This window comes from Bos indicus, chromosome 3, assembly GCF_029378745.1.
Source record: "Bos indicus isolate NIAB-ARS_2022 breed Sahiwal x Tharparkar chromosome 3, NIAB-ARS_B.indTharparkar_mat_pri_1.0, whole genome shotgun sequence".
In the NCBI taxonomy this organism is placed as follows: Eukaryota; Metazoa; Chordata; class Mammalia; order Artiodactyla; family Bovidae; genus Bos; species Bos indicus.
Window position 1 is genome coordinate 58,293,091 of NC_091762.1, and position 22,982 is coordinate 58,316,072.

Consider the following 22,982-nt stretch of genomic DNA (forward strand, 5'->3'; position numbering starts at 1 on the left):
TATGTGTTATTTGTTGTTTTTCCCTTGCTGCTTTTAATATTTGTTCTTTGTGTTTGATCTTTGTTAATTTGATTAATATGTGTCTTGGGGTGTTTCGCCTTGGGTTTATCCTGTTTGGGACTCTCTGGGTTTCTTGGACTTGAGTGATTATTTCCTTCCCCATTTTACGGAAGTTTTCAACTATTATCTCCTCAAGTATTTTCTCATGGTCTTTCTTTTTATCTTCTTCTTCTGGGACCCCTATGATTTGAATGTTGTAGCGTTTAATATTATCCTGGAGGTCTCTGAGATTGTCCTCATTTCTTTTAATTTGTTTTTCTTTTATTCTCTCTGATTCATTTATTTCTACCATTCTATCTTCTAATTCACTAATCCTGTCTTCTGCCTCTGTTATTCTACTATTTGTTGCCTCCAGAGTGTTTTTAATTTCATTTGTTGCATTATTCATTATATATTGATTCTTATTTATTTCTTCTAGGTCCTTGTTAAACCTTTCTTGCATCTTCTCAATCCTTGTCTCCAGGCTATTTATCTGTGATTCCATTTTGATTTCAAGATTTTGGATCAATTTCACTATCATTGTTCGGAATTCTTTATCAGGTAGATTCCCTGTCTCTTCCTCTTTTGTTTGGTTTGGTGGACATTTATCCTGTTCCTTTATCTGCTGGGTATTCCTTTGTCTCTTCATCTTGTTTAAATTGCTGAGTTTGGGGTGTCCTTTCTGTATTCTGGCAGTTTGTGGAGTTCTCTTTATTGTGGCGTTTCCTCACTGTGTGTGAGTTTGTAGAGGTGGCTTGTCAAGGTTTCTAGGTTAGGGAAGCTTGTATTGGTGTTCTGGTGGGTGGAGCTGTATTTCTTCTCTCTGGAGTGCAGTGAAGTGTCCAGTAATGAGTTATGAGATGTCTATGGTTTTGGGGTGACTTTGGGCAGCCTGTATATTGGAGCTCAGGGCTGTGTTCCTGTGTTGCTGGAGAATTTGCTAGGTATGTCTTGCTCTGGAACTTGTTGGCTCTTGTGTGGTGCTTGGTTTCAGTGTAGGTATGGAGGCATTTGATGAGCTTCTGTCAATTAATGCTCCTTGGAGTCAGGAGTTCCCTGGAGTCAGGGTTTGGACTTAAGCGTCCTGCTTCCAGTTATTGGTCTTATTTTTACAGTAGTTTCAAAACTTCTCCTTCTATACAGCACCATTGATAAAACATCTACGTTAAAGATGAAAAGTTTCTCTACCGTGAGGGTCACCCAGAAAGGTTTACAGCATTACATGGAGAAGAGAAGAGGGAGGAGGGAGTTAGAGGTGACCCGAATGAGATGAGGTGGAATCAATAGAGGAGAGAGTGGGCTAGCCAGTAATCACTTCCTTATGTGCACTCCACAACTGGACTGCTCAGAGATGTTCACGGAGTTATACAGAGAAGAGAAGAAGGAGGAAGGAGACAGAGGTGGCCAGGAGGATAAAAGGGGGGAATGAAAAGGATGGAGACAGATCCAGCCAGTAATCAGTTCCCTAAGTGTTCTCCACCATCTGGAACACACAGAAATTCACAGAGTTGGGTAGAGTAGAGAGGGGTTAGGAAGGAGACACAGGCGACCTGGTGGAGAAAAAGGAGAGTGCAAAGGGAGAGAGAGCAGTCAAGCCAGTAATCTCGCTCCCTAGTGAAAAATGGGTACTGAAGTTTGGGTTCGTAAAGGTACAAATTTGGTAACAAATACATAAAAGCAAAAATTAAAAATCTAGAGTAGAGTTTGGAATTTCAAAAATATGATGTTAAAGAAAAGAAGAAGGAAAAGAAAGAGAAAAAAAATGATCAAACAAAAACAAGGTCGCAAAAATTATAAAGAAAATATAGTTACAAAATTGCTAACTAATACCAAAAAGCAAAAGTTAAAAATCTAGAGTAGAGTTTGGAATTTCAAAAATACAATGTTAAAAAAAAGAAGAAGAAAAAGAAAGAGAGAAAAACAAAAACAAGCAAAGTGGCAAAAATTATAAAGAAAATACAGGTACAAAATTGATATCAAATACCAAAAAGCATAAATTAAAAATCTAGAGTAGAGTTTGGAATTTCAGATATACAATGTTATATAAAAGAAGAAGAGAAAGAAACAGAGAAAAGAAAAAAAAAAGTCACAGAAATTATAAAAAAAAACTATAGGTACAAAATTGATAACAAATACCAAAAAGCTAAAATTAAAAATCTAGAGTAGAGTTTGGAATTTCAAAAATACAATGTTAAAGAAAAGAAAAAAAAAAAAAACCAAGGTCAAAAAATTATAAAAAAAATATATATGAAGTTTGCTTTAAAAAAAAATAGGGTCTTTTTTTTTTTTTGCAAAGTAATAGGTCATAAAAGTGAAAATTAAAGGAATAATAGAGGACTTAATTTTTTTTTAATAATAATAAAAAAAGAATGATCATAAAAATATATCTAGGACTTTCCCTGGTTTTGTTGTGAGTATTGTGGGTTCAGTTCATTTTTGGCTAGTTCCTTGGTCCGACTTATATTTCTCAAGATCTATAGGCCCCTTCCTATGTAGTCGGTAGTAAACACAGGGTTTTAATCTATTGCCTATAGCTGTTATAGCTTCTTCTGTTTGCTGGTCTCTTCAGTGTCTGGTTTCCGCCCTGACATGAAGTGGACGGTGGAGGACACTTTTTTTTTTTTCAGGCTCACTTGTTCCATCGCACTGTGGGGAGGGAGGGAGGGATGCTGCAAACAAATAACACTGGCGTGTGCTTGCAGTGCCTCAGCCACATTGGTTCTGCCCCCAGTCACGGTGCGTGTAGCCTCCGTGCCCACACTGCTCAGGCTCTAGGTTGCTCCGCTGGGAACCATCCGTGGCCGGCCCTGGGCTGCCTGCACCTCCCAGGTCCAAGCCGCTCAGGTTCAGGCACTCGGGTAGTCCTCAGAGGCACAGACTCTGTTGGGCCTGCGTTTTGTGCCCTTCCCAGGTCTGAGCAGCTCAGGTGATGAGGTGTCTGGCGAGCGCGATTGCTGTGACTTATCGCCTCCCCACCGCTTGGTTATCTAGGTGTACAACCAGCACACCTTCTCAGGCAGATGTTGACTGTCCAGACCCCCAAGAAGTTTTAGTTAGCAAAGAAGCCTGCTTACAGTTTTATAGATAACGTCTCTCTGGGGTTGCGATTGCCCCCTTCCGGTTCTGGCTGCCTGTCACTGGCGGGGGATGGTCTGCCGCCAGCTATCTCTGTTCAGTCCTTTGTTCCGTGCGCGGGCCTGGCAGTGTCTTAGGTTAGGGCTGGCTTTTCGCGTGGTAGATATCCCACAGTCTGGTTTGCTAGCCCAAATTATTTCGCTCAGATAGCGCTCAGGTTATTCAGGCCAGATCCTTACTCTAAGCGACGCAGCCCGTGCCGCGCCTCCCTGCCCAGCCCCCGCTTGCTAGTGGCGTGTGCAGGCGTCTGCGCTGCTTCTCCGCTGGGGGAGTTACCGTAGGGCTCCCAATCTGCGGGTTTTAATTGTTTATTTATTTTTACTCCCTGTTATGTTGCCCTCTGTGCTTCCAAAGCTCGGCACAGATTCGGCAGTGAGAAGGTTTCCTGATGTTTGGAAACTTCTCTCTTTTTAAGACTCCCTTCCTGGGTTGGAACTCCGTCCCTCCCTCTTTTGTCTCTTTTTTTGTCTTTTATATTTTTTCCTACCTCCTTTCAAAGACTTGGGTTGCTTTTCTGGGTGCCTGATGTCCTCTGCTGGCATTCAGAAGTTGTTTTGTGGAATTTACTCGGCATTTAAATGTTCTTTGATGAATTTGTGGGGGAGAAAGTGTTCTCCCCTTCCTAATCCTCCACCATCCTAGCTCCTCCCCTAATTCTCATCTTTTTGAAGTCTAATGTGTTAGTAATATAGGCACACCAACTTTTTAGTGCTTTTTGTCTGTATACTATATAAATTTCCTTTCCTTTCCTTTTCTATATTTAAATTGCATCTCTTATAGATATTGTGTAGTGGGATCTTCAAGTTTATCCAGGCTGATGATCTCTGATTTTTCATTAGAGCATTAAGTTCATTTATACTTGTATAATTTTTGTATGATTGGGTCTTACTCTTCTGCATTGTCATTTCTTTTCTATTTCTCCCATATGTTTGGCTCCTTTATTCCTTTTTTCTACCTTCTTTTTGGATAATCAAATATTTTTTAGTATTCTATTTAATTTCTCTCTTGGCATTTCAGCTGTATCTCTGATCTTTAGTCATTGCTTTAGGGATTACAATATGCATTATTAACTTATTGTTGTTTACTTGGAATTAATATGGTAATATTTCATGTAGAATATGACTCATACAATTATTTACCTATTATTCTCCCATATTTTGTGTTGTTATTTATTTTACATCTATATCATTATAAACCCAATAGTACAATGCAATAATTTCTGTATTAAGTAATCAGTCTTTTAAGGAAATTAGAAGAAACAAGCAAGGGATTTATTTTCATTTCCAGAGCTCTTTATTCCTTCTTATAGATCTGAGTTTCTATCTGGTGTCACTTCTCATTCGCTAGAAGAAATTCCTTCAATATTCTTGGAGTACAGTTCTACTGGCGATGATTTCTCTTGGTTTTTGTTTACCTGAAATTTGTCTACATTTTTTTGAAGGATGGTTAAAAATTTATTGAGTAAAGAAATCTTGGTTGAGAAGGTTTTTCTTCAAGTACTTTAAGCATGTCTGCTGTTCTCATCGTTTGGCCTTTACTGTTTCTGATGAGAATTTAGCCAACATTATTATTTCTTTCAATATGATGTGTGATTTTTCACAGAATATCTTAAGGCTTTTATCTTAATCTGGCTTTTAGTAGCTTTACTATGATATATGAAGGGTTTGAATCCTTTAGATGTTTCTTATTTGGGCTTCACTGAATGCCTTTTAACCTATTAAAAAATTGTTAAATAAATTTGGGGCATTTTTGGCCATTACTTTTTCAAATAATCTTTCTGTCCCATTATTTCTCTCCTTTCCTTCTGGGACTCCATTTACATGTATGTTAGACTACTCAGTATTGTCCCATAGGTCACTAGATCTCTGTTCATTTTTGCCATGTATTTTTTTCCTCTTCTTCAGATAACTTCTATGGATCTACCTTTAAGTTCACTAAACTTTACTTCTGCCTTCTCTAACATGGTGTTAATACCATCCAGTAAATTTTTATTTCAGATATTTTATCATCTGTTCTAGGTTTTTAGTTGCTTTTTTATATAGTTTTCATCTGTCTGTTGATAATTGTTCACTCATTATGATCATCCTTTCCTTTAAGTCCTTGAACATATTTATTCAGTTCAGTTCAGTTCAGTTGCTCAGTCAGTAATTAATAAAATCCTCAACTGCTAATTCTAACATCAGTCCTCTTGAGGACTTGACCTCTTTTTGTCTTTGTGTCTGCTTAGTCATGTCCAACTCTTTGCAACCCTTTGGACTGTAGCCCACCAGGCTCCTCTGTCCATGGAATATCCTAGGCAAGAATAGTGAAGTGAATTGCTATTTCTTCCTATGGGGGATCTTCCCAAACCAGGGATCAAACCCACGTCTTTTGTGTCTCCTGCACTGCAGGAGGATTCTTGACCTGCTTAGACATCAGGGAAACCCTTTTTGTCCTTTGGAGACTTGATTTTTGTTCTGTAGGCACTGAAATAACTGGCTTATCACCTTAAACTTTTACGGGTTTAGAAACACTTAAAGGGCATATTTCAGTGTTTGCTTGCAGTTTTAGTGCAAGTCCATTAGTCCAAGAATATAGTATTTGCTTCTAAAGTATAACTCTTCCTCAGTTTTAGGGGAAAGGTGTTTATTCAAATATTTACCATGTTCCTCTAAAATGATGTGGATCAAACCCCAAACTTTCCTCTGTAATGAGCAGCAGCTCAAATTTGTTAATTCTCTTAGCCCTTTAGCTGTTGCCTTCTGCCAAGCTTTTTGGAATCTATCTCATGAAAATGCATGTCAGGATCAGCCAAGAATTGAAGAAAGTCTATATTTAAGTTTTTGGGGAAGCTGACTTTCTTTCTAGGATTTTCTCCCTTAATTTACAATCATTCTGGTACTCCTACACTCTGTCTTCTGATACCATTAGCCAAAAAGTTTGTTTTTCTGCTTGAATTCCAGCTACTCCATGCAGACTTGGAAATGTCCTTAGGAGAAAGTCTGTGTAAATGTGTATTACACCAAGTGTGGATTCTTCTTTCAAAAATTGAATACCCTCCAGCCTTTTTTTTTTTTTTAATTGTTCTCCTGGGTTTTCAAGTAGTTGTTTTATGTATCCTGTTTTGAGTTCATAGTTATAATCTGCAGGAGGATTAATTGCAGACATGCAACCCTGACACTGTCAATTCCCAAGAATTGCTTTTTGATCATACTCAATTTGAGATGACTAACATCCAAGTGGAGATATATAATAAGAGTAAATGGATTTGGAGCTCAGGGAAGATATTGTAGCTAAAAGGATACATTTCAGAGTCATCATTGTATATATGGAATTTAAAGCTATTGAACTGATGAGATCACTTGGGGATGAATGTAGACATTGAAGAGAAATGTCCCAGGACTGAGTCTTGGGTTACTTCAGAATTCAATTAGGAAGATGAAGAGGAACTAATAGAGGGAACTGAGAAAGAATGATCAATAAGGTAGGATAGTAATAGGGACGAAAGCCTGAGTAGAGTAGATCTAAGAAGGAATGGCAGGAGAGGAAGTCGTCTAGTTAACACAGACAACTTTCTAGGAGTTTTCTCTAAAAGGAAACAGTATAATGGAGCAGAGAAGGGAGATGTGGGCTCAAGGAAAGTTGTTTTTTAAGATTGGAGAAATTACATTGTGTCTACTTGGCAACAGCAATTATCTTAGATGTAAAAATTAAAATAATGTAGGGAAGACAGTTCACCAATGATGTCCTGGGGAGTTTGGTTGTGATGGCAGAGTATTTTGGAACAGATTAAGCAGAGATATAGTGGATTTGGTTACAAGAGCTTATCAAAGCTGAAAGCAAGATAATCAGCTGAGAGTGAAGAAAGAGAAGTTAGGAAATAATCATCTATGAAAAATGGGAAAGTGAATTGACTAAGCAACTACTGAACACATCAAAAGACAAAATAAGACAAAATCAGTATAAGTCATGAATTTAATGTGAGGTTTGTCATCATGATTGTTTTCTCTTACATTACCCACTCTGGGTAGGGTCAGAGTAAGTGGAGTTTATATTTAAGATTTTCCAGGTAAACTATGACAGAGAAAGAAACAGGCAGTGGTGTTACTTATGTATGCAAGGAATTAATTAGAATATAAGACACTGGAATTTAGGCTTTCCAGAGATGGAAAGTGAGGCCACATAGGGGATGAGAGTGAAAATGTAGTGGGATCCCATATTAGTAATTCCAGTGAGTTAAATAATTGCTAAAGTTATAAGGGCTTAGAGTGAGCTATAAAGATAAGGGGTTGGTTAGAGAGCATAAGGCTTAAAATTGAGATTATAGAGCTTGTGTAGTTATTGCTCACACTAAAGCCAAGAATATTCAAGTGGTGCTACCTCAGGATCATGTCATTTAATGTTTCCTTTGTGATACTCTCCCAATTTAGCTTATTCATACTCTGAAATTTTACATTCCAAATTATTTTCAGTATTTCTGCTTCATCAGTAATTCATTCAAATGTTCTCTGCTTTTCAAGATGGCCGTAATTGTAAACATTTTTACAATGTTTGTGTTTACCTTGTGTTACAAAAATTGTAAATGTTTCTATATGATTGTATTTACTACTGTTATTTTTAATACTATTAAATACTATTCTAACATCTTTGTGGGTTTAATATCTTAGTTTGATTATTTAATTTATAAACATTATTTTTAATTCCAAGGAGTTTGTAAAAAGCCAATCAAGTGTGGCTAGAAGTGTTTCAGGAATCATAGAATAAATACAAAATGAGAGGAAATATAAGTAAGAAATTTTGGAGTGTTTCCCTTAAATGCAGAAAAGTATGTCCTACTTCCTTGACATTTCAGACAAAATTGGCATGTTCAATAATCTCTTTCTTATGCATTTTATGCTAGGATCAGTGCACAACTGGCCAGGTTAAAAACATTTTCCTCATGCTGACTTAAATTTCTGGTTCTAGATTATGACTTTATCAGTACACTCAAGTGTCTTTGTGTGTCAGTAAAAGAGATTTGACATATCTCTTTAAATATGTTGCCAAGAGGTATAAAGCTTACGAATAAGAAAACAGTTTGTCTTTACATCTGGTTTTTATTGCTTAATTGATTACTTTCTTCCACTTTTCAGTGATTTTTTTTAAGTGGAAGATGAAATGTCAGATTAGAAGATGATGTCAAGAAAGTTGAAAGATAATTATATTAAGGAAGTTGATATATAATAGAAAACTCAGGGCTTACCTGATAGCTCAGTTGGTAAAGAATCCACCTGCAATGCAGGAGATCCTGGTTTGATTCCTGGGTTGAGAACATCCGCTAGAGAAGGAATAGGCCACCCACTCCAGTATTCTTGGGCTTTCCTGGTGGCTCAGCTGGTAAATAATCTGCCTGCAATGAGGGAGACCTGGGTTCAATTCCTGGGTAGGGAAGATCCCCTGGAGAAGGAAAAGGCTACCCACTCCAGTATTCTGGCCTGGAGAATTCCTTGGACTGTATAGTCCATGGGGTCACAAAGAATCAGACACAACTGAGTGACTTTCACTTTCAGAAAATTCAGATTGGACCTAAAAATAAGAGTTTTTAGTGTAAGAATTAAAAGTAAAAACATTGGCCATAAAAAGTTTTATTCAAATTTCTCAAGGGCTGTCATTTAAGTTCTTTTTAAATTTTTTAAAATATTACTTCAAATCAATTAGTTAGGCTTTATAATAGAAAATTAAAATGTGTAAAAAAATACAATTTTACTTTAACAGATATTGTGATAATGAGAAACAAAATTGACCCAATTTATTGATACTTTTCTAGACAGTCTTAATTAATATTTTTGCACCTTATTGCTTTACCTATAAAGGGATTTGCTAGATAAGCTCTAAAATTTCATGAGTTCTTTCTTTTTTTTAGATGAAGAGTTCAGTTCTTAAATACTAAGATAATCCTAAATCCATTTGTGAGGTCCTATAATTTTGTAACCAATGATCTAAAATTGTACTAGTGGTGGAAGTAGTGATTAGCTATGAAAGGGAATAGGTCAGACTGGAAAACAACTTTTTCCTTAAACATTTTTTTTTTTTTTGATGCTTAAATTAAAATATTTTACGCTTTTTTTTTTTTGGCACTTCTGCCAATGAAGACTTGTTTCTAATCTGTAAAATGAAAAGACTTACTGGAGAACATGAAGGACTTTTTGTCTTCCTTTCATTAGACTGCTGTTGGAAAGCATTCCTCCCATATCCACTCCCCACCTCTAACTTTAAGCTGTTACTGCTGCTGCTAAGTCACTTCAGTCGTGTCCGACTCTGTGCGACCCCATAGACGGCAGTCCACCAGGCTCCCCCATCCTTGGGGTTCTCCAGGCAAGAACACTGGAGTGGGTTGCCATTTCCTTCTCCAATGCATGAAAGTGAAAAGTGAAAGTGAAGTCGCTCAGTCGTGTCCGACTCCTAGCGACCCCATGGACTGCAGCCTACCAGGCTCCTCTGTCCATGGGATTCTCCAGGCAAGAGTACTGGAGTAGGGTGCCATTGCCTTCTCCAAACTTTAAGCTGTAGGCCTCACATTTTATTTCACTGAGAAATTAGAAGCAGTCAGATGAGAATTAGCTCTTATATTTTTTCCCATTACCAAGGCTAGCGACCTGACATCTGTACCCATATATTCTACCTTTGGAATTGTTGTTTGAACCAGATTAATTGTCCCTACTGAAATGTCTCTGCTTGGACCCTGGATCCGTGAGACATACTCAAGAGAAGTACGCATTTCTCCCAACTTATGCTCAATTTTTCCCTCTTTCCTAGATCGTTGCTGTCAACAAAATAGCTTGATATACTAGTTTCCATGTTAAAATTTTTTGAAAGCCTAAGGCTTCTCTTTGAACTCACATCTTTCTCACAAAATAAGGTGTACTCCCCTTTTTTCTCTACTTGTCTTATTAGTCAAAGCTCCTGTCTTACCACCCATGACTTTCACATATTCTTGACCACTCCACTGATATGGTACCTGTCAAGGTCACCAACCACTTCTGTCTTTCTCAACAGCATCTCACCCAGACTTGTTTTTCAGGAGCTGTGGACACAGTTGGCCATGCCTTCATTCTGAAAATGTCTTCTCTACACTTGGAGGCCCCGCAGTCACTTTGTTTGCCTTTCCGACTGACCTGCTGTATCACTTCATTCTCCCTTTCTGTCTTTCCTCCTACAGTTTTTAAATATTGGAACATATTTAATGAACCATCCTCCTTCTGCTTTTCTCTGTATTTACATCTAGTTTCAATTGTTGTTCAGACATTCAGTCGTGTCTGACTCTTTGCAACCCCATGGACTGCAGCACACCAGGCTTCCCTATCCTTCACTATCTCCTGGAGTGTGCTTAAACTCATGTTCAATTGAGTAGATGATGCCATCCAACCATCTCATCCTCTGTCACCCCCTTCTCCGACCTTAAATCTTTCCCAGCATCAGAGTCTTTTCCAGTCAGTCAGCTCTTTGCATCAGAAGCCCAAGTATTGGAGCTTCAGCTTTGGCATCAGTTCTTCTAGTGAATATTTAGGGTTGATTTACTTTAGGATTGACTGGATTGATCACTTTGCTGTAAGGAACTCTCGAGAGTCTTCTCTAGCACTGCACTTTGAAAGCATCAGTTCTTCAGTGCTCAGCCTTCTTTATGATCGAACTCTCACATCCGTACATGACTACTGAATAAACCATAGCTTTGACTAAACAGACCTTTGTCAGCAACATAATGACTCTGCTTTTGAATATGCTGTCTAGGTTTGTCATAGCTTTTCTTCCAAGGAGAAAGTGTCCTTTAATTTCATGGCTGCAGTCACCCTCTACAGTGATTTTGGAGCCCAAGAAAATAGTCTGTCACTGTTGCCATTTTTTCCCCATCTATTTGCCATGAAGTGATGGGACCGGATGGTGTGATCTTCACTTTTTGAATGTTGAGTTTTAAGCTAACTTTTTCACTCTCCTCTTTCATTATGCTTTCATATACAATTTATATTCTGGTGACTTTTGATTTCCAGACTCAGCATCCAACAGTACACACAGTATCTCCACTTGAAAATCCAAGAGACACCTTGCTTTTAACATGTCCAAGAGAGAACTACAGCTGATATCTAGTCCTTCTCTTCTCCCTGATCTTTTCCATTAATCATTTCCCCATTGTTTATGGACTAGATGCCAATCTGTCTCTTTCACTTCCCATCCTGGGAAAAAAAATTCTGTCAGCTCTGCCTTCAATATGTGTTTTGAATTTGCAACTCCCATAATGTCTCTTCAACACTATAGCCAATGGTATATCAGAAGATAGATTGGAGTAAAAGCCAAGCCACAAATAAGGCCTAATAATTCCCTTTGTGTTCCAGCCCAATTTGTCTCTCTGAAGTACACACCTCTCTCTCTCCCCTTTGCTCCTGTTACATTGGGTAGCCTGCTGTTTTTCAGGTAAATCTCAGGCCCTTTGCACGTACTCTTTTCCTCTGCTGGGGATGCTCTTTGTGATCTTCCTCCAGATAAATTTACAACTCCCTCCCTTACGTCTTTCAGTTCTCTGGTCAGATACCCTTCTTAGGGATGGTTCTGCCCACTGTACACAAGAAGGGAGCCCTCAAAGCCCCTGCTGGTCACAGTTCCCTTCTCCAGCTCCTGCTTTCTCTCTGACGCTTATCTATACAGGAAACTGTATTTTAAATGTTTCTTTTATAGATAGTTGTTTATTCTTTTTTTTTTAATCACAGTGTAATATCAGCCTAAAGAGAACAGATAATTTACCTGTTTTGTTCATTCCTAAGTGTTCAGGAAGTTGTTCAGCAAATATCTGTGGAGTGAAAGAAAAAAAAATTATTCCTGAATATGTGAAGGAAGACATAACAGTTTCCCTGTTTCCCATAGGGTGGAAATAAATTTTAGGAATGGAAAATTATCTATTATTAGCTGAGAATAGTAGTGAAGTCAGAATCTGAATGATAATCTCAATTCTTTATTTTATGAAGAGTGAAATAGAAAAGGAAATATTTTTCCTAGTGTGTAATAGTCAAATCGGAGAAGGCAATGGCACCCCACTCCAGTACACTTGCCTGGAAAATCTCATGGATGGAGGAGCCTGGTGGGCTGCAGTCCATGGGGTCTCTAGGAGTTGGACACGACTGAGCGACTTCACTTTCTCTTTTCACTTTCATGCATTGGAGAAGGAAATGGCAACCCACTCCAGTGTTCTTGCCTGGAGAATCCCAGGGATGGGGGAGCCTGGTGTGCTGCCATCTCTGGGGTCACACAGAGTTGGACACGACTGAAGTGACTTAGCATAGCATAACAATAGTCAAATAGGACTGAGCAACTAAGCAATGATGAATAATAAAAAAAAAAGTTGATTTTACTGTTGTACCCAAAGTTTTAGATTGAAATATGAAGTCATATTTCTCTTAAAGTATAAAAGATTTCCAGAGTATGAAAAATATCTATTTTATAACAAGAAAAAGAATTTTGCCAGTTAGAGGGTTTTTTTTTAGGGGGGGGGTTATTTTTTATTGTAAAAGTAATGCATGTACTTTGGGCTTCCCAGGTGGTTCAGTGGTGAAGAATCCACCTGCCAATGCAGGAGCCACAGGGAAAGATCCCCTGGAGGAAAAAATGCAACCCGCTCCAGTATTCTTGCCTCTAAAATTCTATGGTCAGAGGAGTGTGACAGGCTACAGTCCATGGGGTTGCAAAGAATAGGACACAACTGAGCATGCACACAATGCACGGTAGATTGTAAGATTTTGGAAAATATTTAAACTTAGAATAATGTCTTAAAATTTGGAAAATTAGTATAAGCAGTTTTTTTTCCACTAAAAATAACATTTCCCCATTCTAAAAATTATAACTCAATATGTCACAAAGACCATAAAGAAAGCTGAGTGCTGAAGAGTTGATGCTTTTGAACTGTGGTGTTGGAGAAGACTCTTGAGAGTCCCTTGGACTGCAAGAAGATTGAACCAGTCAATCCTAAAGGAAATCAGTCCTGAATATTCATTGGAAGGACTAATGCTGAAGCTTCAATACTTTGGCCACCTGATGCAAAAAGCTGACTCATTTGAAGAGACCCTGATGCTGGGAAAGATTGATGGCAAGAGAATGATATGACAGAAGATGAGATGGTTGGATGGCATCACTGATTCGATGGACATGAGTTTGAGCAAGCTCCGGGAGTTGGTGATGGACAGGGAGGGCTGGCGTGCTGCAGTCCATGGGGTCACAAAGAGTCAGACATGACTGAGTGACTGAACTGAACTGATGTCACAATATGTAGTTCTCAAAAGAAATGTTTCAATTTTAGTATAACTTTATTGATTAGAAAAATCAGCTATGTCTGGGAAATTTCTAGGAATCTTCTCAACATTTAAAATTAAGGATAAATGAAGTATACATTAAAAAGATAAGTAATCTATATTCATCTCAATTTAAAATGTGTAATTTTATTCAATACCATATAAACTGTATATAGTGCATGACATTACATGCAACTGACGAAGTATGATATATGTAATTTATGTTTCATCAAGTGTTTTATAACTGTTTTATTTAGGGACCTAAAGGAGATCCAGGTTTTTCCCCAGATCAAGCTCTTTCTGGAGAAAAGGTAATTACTTGTCCATGAAATAAAATCTTGTTGATATAGTTCAAGCATTTAAAAATAACTTTTACTTTTTTAAAAATACAGATTTTACTTGATTTCAAAGTATGTAATAACTATTGGATTTTAATGAAGAAATATTTGAAGAATCAAGTAAATGGTGTCATCAGCCCAACATATCAGTTAAAATCATATAATTAATCTTACTGAATGTCCATTCTTGCATGCTCTTGTGCTTCCTGCCAACTAGGAACAGATGGGGCAAAAAATTAGAACAAGATGTTTTTGGTCCTAACCTCAAGAATGTGGCTATTAGTATGGATCCCATTATAAATTCTAATGCCATTTTACACCTTTTTTAGAATGGTTCTATGTACTTTATCTTGTTTAAGTCTCACAGTAACAGTGACGGAGGCTGTCATCATTATTTTTTTTTCCAGTTGAGAAAAGAGGATTTATGGAATTTAAGTAGTTAGCAAGTGGAAGAATTAATGATATACCTTAATTTTCTAACTTTCAATACAGTATGCTTTTCGTTTTATAATGCTCTCAAATACACACACATATGCCTTTAGGTAAAAAGAAACTAATATTTCAAAGTAACAATAGCAACAAAAATCTTTTTTAGGAGGAAGATACTGTTTTCCAGTGAGAATGAATACAAGTTGAGTATTTAGGCATATATCTGGGAAGCTTTATTTAGTCATGCACTTGATGAATGTGATACAATAATGTTTTTGTTTATGTGGTATACAGTCACAAACTTTTAAAATCCCTGAATAATTTTTGTGGTTCTTGGGTTGTAATCTGATCTTTTAATTGGTTTACATAAACTCTTGTAAATTTAAGAAAAATTACCTCACATTAATGGATATTATACTAACAAATTATCAAATTTAATCTAGAATTGTAAGAATTTCATTGCTGTGATGGAACTGAGTTCACTGACTAAATAAGTTAGAAAAAGAATGGAAGTTTATTATTAGAAACAATATTTTCGTTCATCCCTTAATTATGAGGAAGAAAATTCTTCAATCTGAGAAATATAGATACCATGTTTAAAAATGTGTAAATATGAGACATTTGATTTCTTAAAATTGAGAAATTAGACATCCAGTCTCTTTTGGTGAGTGATTTAAATAATCCCCCCAAATTAAGCATTCAGATTTTATCAAATGCTTATTTTTAATATTCACTTGTGGCCTCTCTGTACAAAGTATAGGGTGGTTCAGTGTGTGTACAGTTTCTGTACAAAATATAGGATGATTCAGTCTGTGAGTTGAGACTAGGGAGTATGTCAGTCTTGTTTTTTAAAGTTTTTGAGTTACTCATGTACAACCTGTACATATAGGAAAAAGTCATAAGATTTAAGACTTCATAACATGTTTTCATTAAGCTTTAAGTGAAATACAATTTTCAAAATGAAGACATTTCTAAAATGGTAAAATTTTATAAATTTTCTTAGAAATCATATTTACATAAAATTAGGTTCAGTTATACTGAAGAAGCAGGATATTTATACATATACAATATAAATTCAAATAAAATATGAACAATAAATTAGTGTGAGTATAGTGGTATTGGGACCCAATTGAATTTTATCTTTAAACATTTAGCTACTTTTATAATAAATAGTCAGTGATGAAACAATATAAGCAATGCAGAGTCTAGTCCTTCAGCATGTAATATCCAGTAAGTAACACCTCTAATAGGACACACTGATGCTGCTGCTGCTGCTAAGTCACGTCAGTCGTGGCCGATTCTATGTGACCCCACCAGGCTCCCCCGTCCCTGAGATTCTCCAGGCAAGATCACTGGAGTGGGTTGCCATTTCCTTCTCCAATGCATGAAAGTGAAAAGTGAAAATGAAGTCGCTCAGGCATGTCCGACCCTCAGTGACCCCATGGACTGCAGCCTTCAAGGCTTCTCCGTCCATGGGATTTTCCAGGCAGGAGTACTGGAGTGGGGTGCCATTGCCTTCTCCCATAGAACACACATACATATTTAATTCCTTGTGGGACCTTAGTGGCAAACAAAGATAGTTTAAATAGTGGCAACTTTTCCTTTCCCATAAGACAAATGTGATATTATTCTTATTCTCAGCTTTCAGATGTAGGAATTTTGAAGGGAAATCAACTGATCTACCCTTGATTAGAGCTAGTAGGGGATGAGCCTCCAGTCTTCTGTTTCCTAATGTAGCTTTCTTTTCCTTCTATCAGAGTAATAAGTATAAAAAATATATGTATAAACCCATCACGCCATAACAGATGGACGCCATATTAATAAAACATTGAACAAGAACATAAAATATTAGAACAAATGGAAAAGCACTTGATAGTTAATAATCAGAAACATTCTTTTCTGTTTATTTAACTTGACATTAAAGTAGATAATGCAATGAAACATTTATGTACTATGAATAGTACATGAATAGTCATTATGGAGTTTATTTAGGATTATTAACCAAGTATTCCTTTTCTTTCAAACAACATACTTTTTTTGCCATGCACAATAAATTTGTTACAGCAGGAAGAGGGAAAGGAACAGCAGTAAAGAAAAAGTGTACCTTAAGTAAACTGGTTTAAGGTTTTACCCCCATTCCTTTTTGATATGTTTTGTCCTTGTCATTTACACATCCTCCTCTGTGTCTCTTATTGTCACTTCCACCCACCACAGACACTCCTTGCCCCTCACTGGTGTAATTTCTCCTTCTCCTACCCTGCTCTGCAAGCCCTCATCAAATCTGGGGGAAGGGATGGGGACAGAAGGCTCTAATTTGTTGAGTCTGTGGACCAGCACAGTCCTCCCCAAAATTTTCACTGCAGTTACTCTGATTACTACAGTGGAAGGCACCAGGGCAGCCCTGGAAAGGGAAGTGCCCCTTTCCCTGCTCCAGAGTCCTAGTCCTGGACCAGGGAAAGAACCTAGTCCTGCTCCCCATCCCCCAGCTGTTCACTGATGTTCCACGTGGGAGTCCCACCAACCTGTGAGTCCTCATCTAAAAAGGCAGACCTGAGCCCTCTGCAGCTGTGTTATAAAGTGCTGGTAGAATTTTTAAACAGATTTCTTTACATTTCTAAAACATGGTAAGCCTTGGAAAAGGTGGAAATTTGGGAAGTAAGGGCATTTCTAAAGAAAAGAACATCAGAGAAAAAGCAGCAGGGCCACGGACAGGGTGAAGTACTGTCCAGGTAATCAGTACTGAAAGATATAAGGGTTGGGAGCCTCAAGGAAGTTCTCAGAAAGCACGTGGAACTTGAGCCAGATTGAGGAGATCAGTAAGTAAGATCTTGACAGCCAAGATGAACTCCTACAGCATGGGAATCATAATTTTCAGTTTTTTCATAATATTAAAGCTTCATTTGTGTTTTGTTCTTAGGGTGATCAAGGTCTTTCTGGATTAATGGGGCCCCCTGGTATGCAAGGTGTTAAGGTAAGATGTAGTTTTATTTTGACATGTGTGGGTACCATGTGGATCTGGGAGTTCTCCAACCCCTAAGGTCTCATTCTGATGTTGAGCCCAAAGTCAATGTTTTTAATTCCTTTTCTCAGCAATAGGAATTAGGATGCTGTCTTAATCCAGGAAAGTGGTGCCCACCAATGACAGTCTTAAGAAAATATAAGAAAACCCTTCAGATAACAAAAGGGACAAAATTCATATGCAGAAGAAAGTCACTGATAGAATACTGAAGATTTTCTCTGTTTTTACAATTATATTAGGGCAGTAATCTACTTCTGAAACATTAAAGTCACTTTGTGACTTTTATATGTTCAAAGTGAGGTACCCTTGGACATAGGTAAGATATTTGACTTTTTATTAAAGAGTTTCTTATTTTATTAGGAACTAATAACCTCTGCCATGGTGTATACAAACGTGAGGCCTGAAGCTTAAGTAGAGTAGAAGTGAGAGCTGGGAATAGGAAGTAAAAAAAAGTAGTCATGTGCATATGAGTAGGCTTTTTCTGAAGTAAAAAGAAATAGTAACACTGCTGCTATAATTATTTTTATAAAATGTGGTATGCAGTTTCATGAATTAACACAAGTATAAATTCTCCTCTATATAGTCAGCTTGTCTTTTTCCCAAACACTGAGTTCTTGGTTTTCTGCAGGGGATAAAGAAGATACAAAATTTCTGTCTAAGGTAGTAAAGGCCCCAAAATATTGGAGAGCAGTATTTGAGTTGATGTAAATGTCTGTTGTTCAGTCACCAAGTTGTGTCCGACTTTTTGTGACCCCATGGACTACAGCACATCAGGTTTCCCTGTCCCTCACCATCTCCCAGAGTTTTCTCAAGTTCATGTCCACTGAGTAGGTGATGCCATCCAACCATCTCATCCTCTGTTGTCTACTTCTTCTGCCTTCAGTCTTGCCCAGCATCAGGGTTTTTCCAATGAGTCAGCTGTTTGCAGCAGGTGGCCGATGTATTAGAGCTTCAGCTTCAGCATCAGTCCTTCCAAAGAGTATTCAGGGTTGATTTCCTTTAAGATTGATTGGTTTGATCTCCTTGCTTTCCAAGGGACTCTCAAGTCTTCTCCAGCACCAGTTCAAAAGCATCAATTCTTCGCTGCTCAGCCTTTTTTTATAGTCCAACTCTGCCATACATGACTACTGGGAAGACCATAGCCTTGACTATATGGTAAAGTGATGTCTTTGCTTTTTAACACACTATCTAGGTTTGTCATAACTTTCCTGCCAAGAAGTAATCATCTTCTAACTTCATGGCTGCAGTCACCATCTGCAGTGATTTTAGAGCCCAAGAAGAGGAAATCTGTTGCTGCTTCCACCTTTTCCCCTTCTTTTTGCCATGAAGTGATGGGACAGGATGCCATGATCTTAGTTTTTTAATATTGAGTTTTAAACTGGCTTTTTAACTCTTCTCCTTCACCCTCATCAAGAGGCTCTTTATTTCCTCTTTGCTTTCTCCCGTTAGATTGGTATCATCTGTAAATGTCTAAATACCTTTAATATTTATTTATATATTTAGACACCTATCATCATGTAGATCTCTAAATGTATTTAATAATGAACTGTGTTGGTGTCTTAGTGTATCATATCCTTTTCCTTTGGACTGAAGATGGTATTCTAGCTCTGGTTAATTTGTTCAGATTCCCTCTTCCGTTTTCTAGGTTTCATCAACCTTGGGCAGGTTACTTACCCTTTCTAGGCCTTAGTTGCCTTATCCATAAAATGTGAAGATAATACTACCTACTTCATGGGGAGTTGTTGGGAACATGAAATGGAATAATACAGTGTCAGAAAAACAGCAAGCTGTTAATTTATCTTAACCATAAGCGGTTTTTCTGGATTTGGAATGCATCCTGACCCCGTTTGCTTCCCTCCTAAACCCTCCTAATTGTAAATTGATTAAAAGCGTTTTGATCTCTTGGAGTATCTTTCCTCCCATGATCATACCACACCATTTTTCTTATGGCTTTTAGACTAGTCTTCTTCCTAGATAGTTCTTGGAATCTCACAAGTCATTTGAGGTTATTGGTTGCTTCCATGAAACTGCAGAGTGATCATTTCTACTAAAATTGATCTTATTATACAGTTGTGAGTCTGTTTGAGTAATGCTACTTAGTATGCCTCTGACTGCTAAGTAGACCCCTAAGGAAACTGTACTGATGCATAGCATCAAAGAAAATCTTATGGAAATTACCATACTAATTTTACTTGCTGTTAAATATACAGTTATTGCATCTTGATGAATGACATTGTGTATGAGACAAAATAAACTAATTGTTATTTTCCAAGGTTAATAATGCCTGTGGTTCATGAAATTAGCATTCCAGAAAGTGAAAAACTATTGATTAAGGGTAAGTAGTTACTGTGTAGAGGAGAGTATAAAGAAATACTATATAGAGAAACTTTTAAAAGACTGATTTTAACTATTAGAGCAGATTATCACTTTTAACTGTGAAGTTTTACTTACTTAAAGCAGAAGATACTATCTTCCAAAGACTTATGCACATATTATGAGTCTTGGCTCATCAGTATTTTAAAATATTAAGAATATGTAACTTTTGGTCTGTATGAGTCTAGTAAAGTGAGATAGTGTGAAGTTAAACAAATTGGATCATGGATTACATATCTTTCACAGACTTCTTTTCTCTTATACAGTTTGTTCAAACTTTAAAAATCTGGCTTGTAATGTTAATTAATAGAAATAGACACTGTAGAAGTTATCTCTCTATGTTATCAGTTAGCAACAAACTAAATTTTCTCTAGAGAAGGTTTAGTTGAAAATATTTAGAAACCAAGTTACTTTGTGGTAAATGAAGCATCCATAGTTCATTATGTTTTGACAGTAGTTCTAAACAGTGTCGAAATACTTGAGATGATTTTTTTGTTTTTCTGAGAATGTATCCCCTCTTTTCAGAGTATGTCTAATAATGGAAACTGTATACAGATTAATAAAAAAACAAGTATGCCAGGAAAGGGACATAAGGACTCAATCTAAACCTAAACTAATTCTCCACATAGCAGGCTTGGAGCAAGTTTCCATCACACTTTCTGTGTGCATGTCTTACTTTAATATGAATGTGTGGTAGAAATATACTCGCAGTGAGCTTGGTAGACTGTTCTTATGGTTTGTATGAAGTGGGAAAGGACCAGACTGAGTATTCAGTAGAATGTTTAGGTAGGTTATGAGCTGCTTTATGGGATTTACTAATATGAGTTCATTTTTTTAACCACCTAAGTCATTCTCAGAATTACTTCCTGCAAATAGGATCCATGCTAGGAGAACCTAGAATAACAGTTCATATTTGTTATAACCCAGAACTCCTATTCTTTCATCCTTTCCGTTCTATTGCTAAAATGCCACAATAATTCTTAAGGTCAAGACAGGAACTTAAGTTATTCATTCTGTGTTAAATTTAACATAAACCTAGAGCGGTTAAGAGAATTAATTGCTCAGGGTGACTCAGAATGATAGCAGGATTGAGAGATAAAACTTACTAATACTGAATTCATTGTGCTTTTAACAGTCTATGCTTATTATGAAAGGTGAATAAAGTACTTGGGTTTTGATTAGTATGAAGTTTATTACATATTTTAGCAAACTATTTTTGAATTATAATTATTATTATAAATATTAATAGCTCCTTTATTATGTGCAATGTAGACTTATCTGCTGAATCTTTTTATCTTAAAAACAACACACATTGAGACAGATACTATGTTCAGTATTCATAAATAAGTTAATTGAATTATAAAATGGTTAAGTCATTTATTCAAGGCCATATGACTATTAATTGACAGGACTCAAGTCCAAGTCATGACTGTTCTCTTAATAACTTCAAATACTGTTTCCCCATTAATATTATTCATTATACCAATATTTGTTATATGTGTGTTTCATTACTTTTTTCTCAAGCAAAGTAAAATTTTGTTATTCCTGAAAGCCAAGGGAACAAATATAGTTTGGGGTAACAAATAATAATGAGTTAATTATTCCTTTCTCTGGAAGTATCTGAAAATATTTCAATCCTTCAAGTAATCTTTGAAGTACCTGCAAGAAAATTGTGTGTAGAAATATAGACAGCTCATGAAAATTTGAGATAGAAGATTAACGTAAGATGTTCTGAAAACTAGAAATAATATTGAGACAGAAATAACAAAGTAAGTAAATCAGCAGCAATTTTTCTTCACTCTACTGTAGATTTTTGGGGTTGGTTTCTGCCTTTTCTGCTTTTATCTCTCACCCGTTGACCTTTTATGAACCAGTGTTACATCATGTTTAACAAGCAGTATGTTCCCCCAGATGGACTGGTTATGTTGCCTCAATTTAGCCACCTTAATATAACTTTTGTTTTCCTAGGAACTGAAGTATGTTTTCACTTCCCGCTAAGTGTCTAGGCTTGTGCCAAAAAGCAGATAAGTTACATCAAGAGTGCATGCTGGGTTGGATGAAAGACAAGAGTCATAAATCTGAGCTTAGACTCCAGGTGAATTTTTAAATTGGATTTTAATATAGCTGATCAGTTGCCACATTAATATTGGAAGTCTGCAATTTAAAATTGTAAGAACATTAACAGTGATTTCAATTGAAGTCATTTTTCTAGAATCAGGAGGATAAGTCAGATGGGAGCAGTTAAGCACTTCTTAACATGAAGGTATAACTCAGAACAATTGTGAAATATGAGGCACACGTTTTAAAACAGATTGTTATGAATAATGTATGGCAGTATTTTTCTGAATGTCCAAACATTCTACTACTATGTTTGTAGTAATAATTATAAATCAATGTGCATTCTTAGGAATTAGTTAAATTACAAAAGATCTTTCCATTACATCTTTCCCTTTCCAAGTTGGAAAGGCTGAAAGAGCTGCAAACATCAAGTGGACTGCATTATGATTTATCAATCACTCAAAACCTATACAGCTTTTCATAATTATTCAAAACAAGGACAGTACTAAGGAGGTACAACAATACTGAATTTTGATGAGAACAACAATAAAAAGAAAATCCATGCCTGGAGAGAGAAATAAGGAGAATTCTTATGTTCCATAGCTTATAGATCATCTTCTCATCTGCCCAATATTCCTGTAAAAATCTGCAGAGTCACATTTTCACTTTGTGTTGGTTCCCAGTTCAAGCTTAGCACTGAGAGTCTAATATAAAAGCTGCTGCTTAGGGGCTGTGCTGTCACCACTTTGACCATCTCCTCTGCACTGTCTTCCCACTAATGGTAGGGGAAGCTGAGAACAAGGCGACACATACTGAGCTCCCCCACAGGCAAGCCCTTGCCTACCAAGTGGTGTAATTTGTGGGACTTCAGAAATGTTCCTTTGCCCAAAGTTATTTCCCTCTTGTGATTGACATTCTAACATTTGTGATAAATTCATTTGGCTATAAGTATTTCCGTTTCCAGAAAGTTTAAAGAAAAAAAATTCTGTCTTCAAAAAACAACTGTCGTCATTCGTATACCAGCGTTTCAAGAGTTAGTGTGTCCTACTCTTTTTCTCCATGAGAACTAGTTGAGAAGGACGACAGCTAGACTTGAAGGGGGGTGCAGTAAAAACTGAGTACTAATTAATGGAGGTTGTTGCTGATGTTTAGTCACTAAGTCACGTTTGACTATTTGCAATCCCGTGGACTGTAGCCTGTCAGGCTCCTCTGCATTCTCCAGGCAAGAATACTGGAGTGGGTTGCCATATCCATCTCCAGGGGATCTTCCTGACCCAGGGACTGAACCTGAATCTCCTACAT

The 22,982-nt window shown here is 37.0% G+C and overlaps 1 protein-coding gene across 2 annotated transcripts in view; it reads left to right on the forward strand.

Moving 5' to 3' along the window:
• COL24A1 (collagen type XXIV alpha 1 chain) overlaps positions 1-22,982 on the forward strand; it is a 394,910-nt gene that overhangs the window by 67,151 nt on the left and 304,777 nt on the right. For both annotated transcript variants that reach the window (XM_070786184.1, XM_070786183.1), the window contains exons 7-8: positions 13,721-13,774; positions 17,148-17,201. In XM_070786184.1, coding sequence (XP_070642285.1) covers positions 13,721-13,774; positions 17,148-17,201 — 108 coding nt within the window. The remainder of the gene's footprint in view (positions 1-13,720; positions 13,775-17,147; positions 17,202-22,982) is intronic.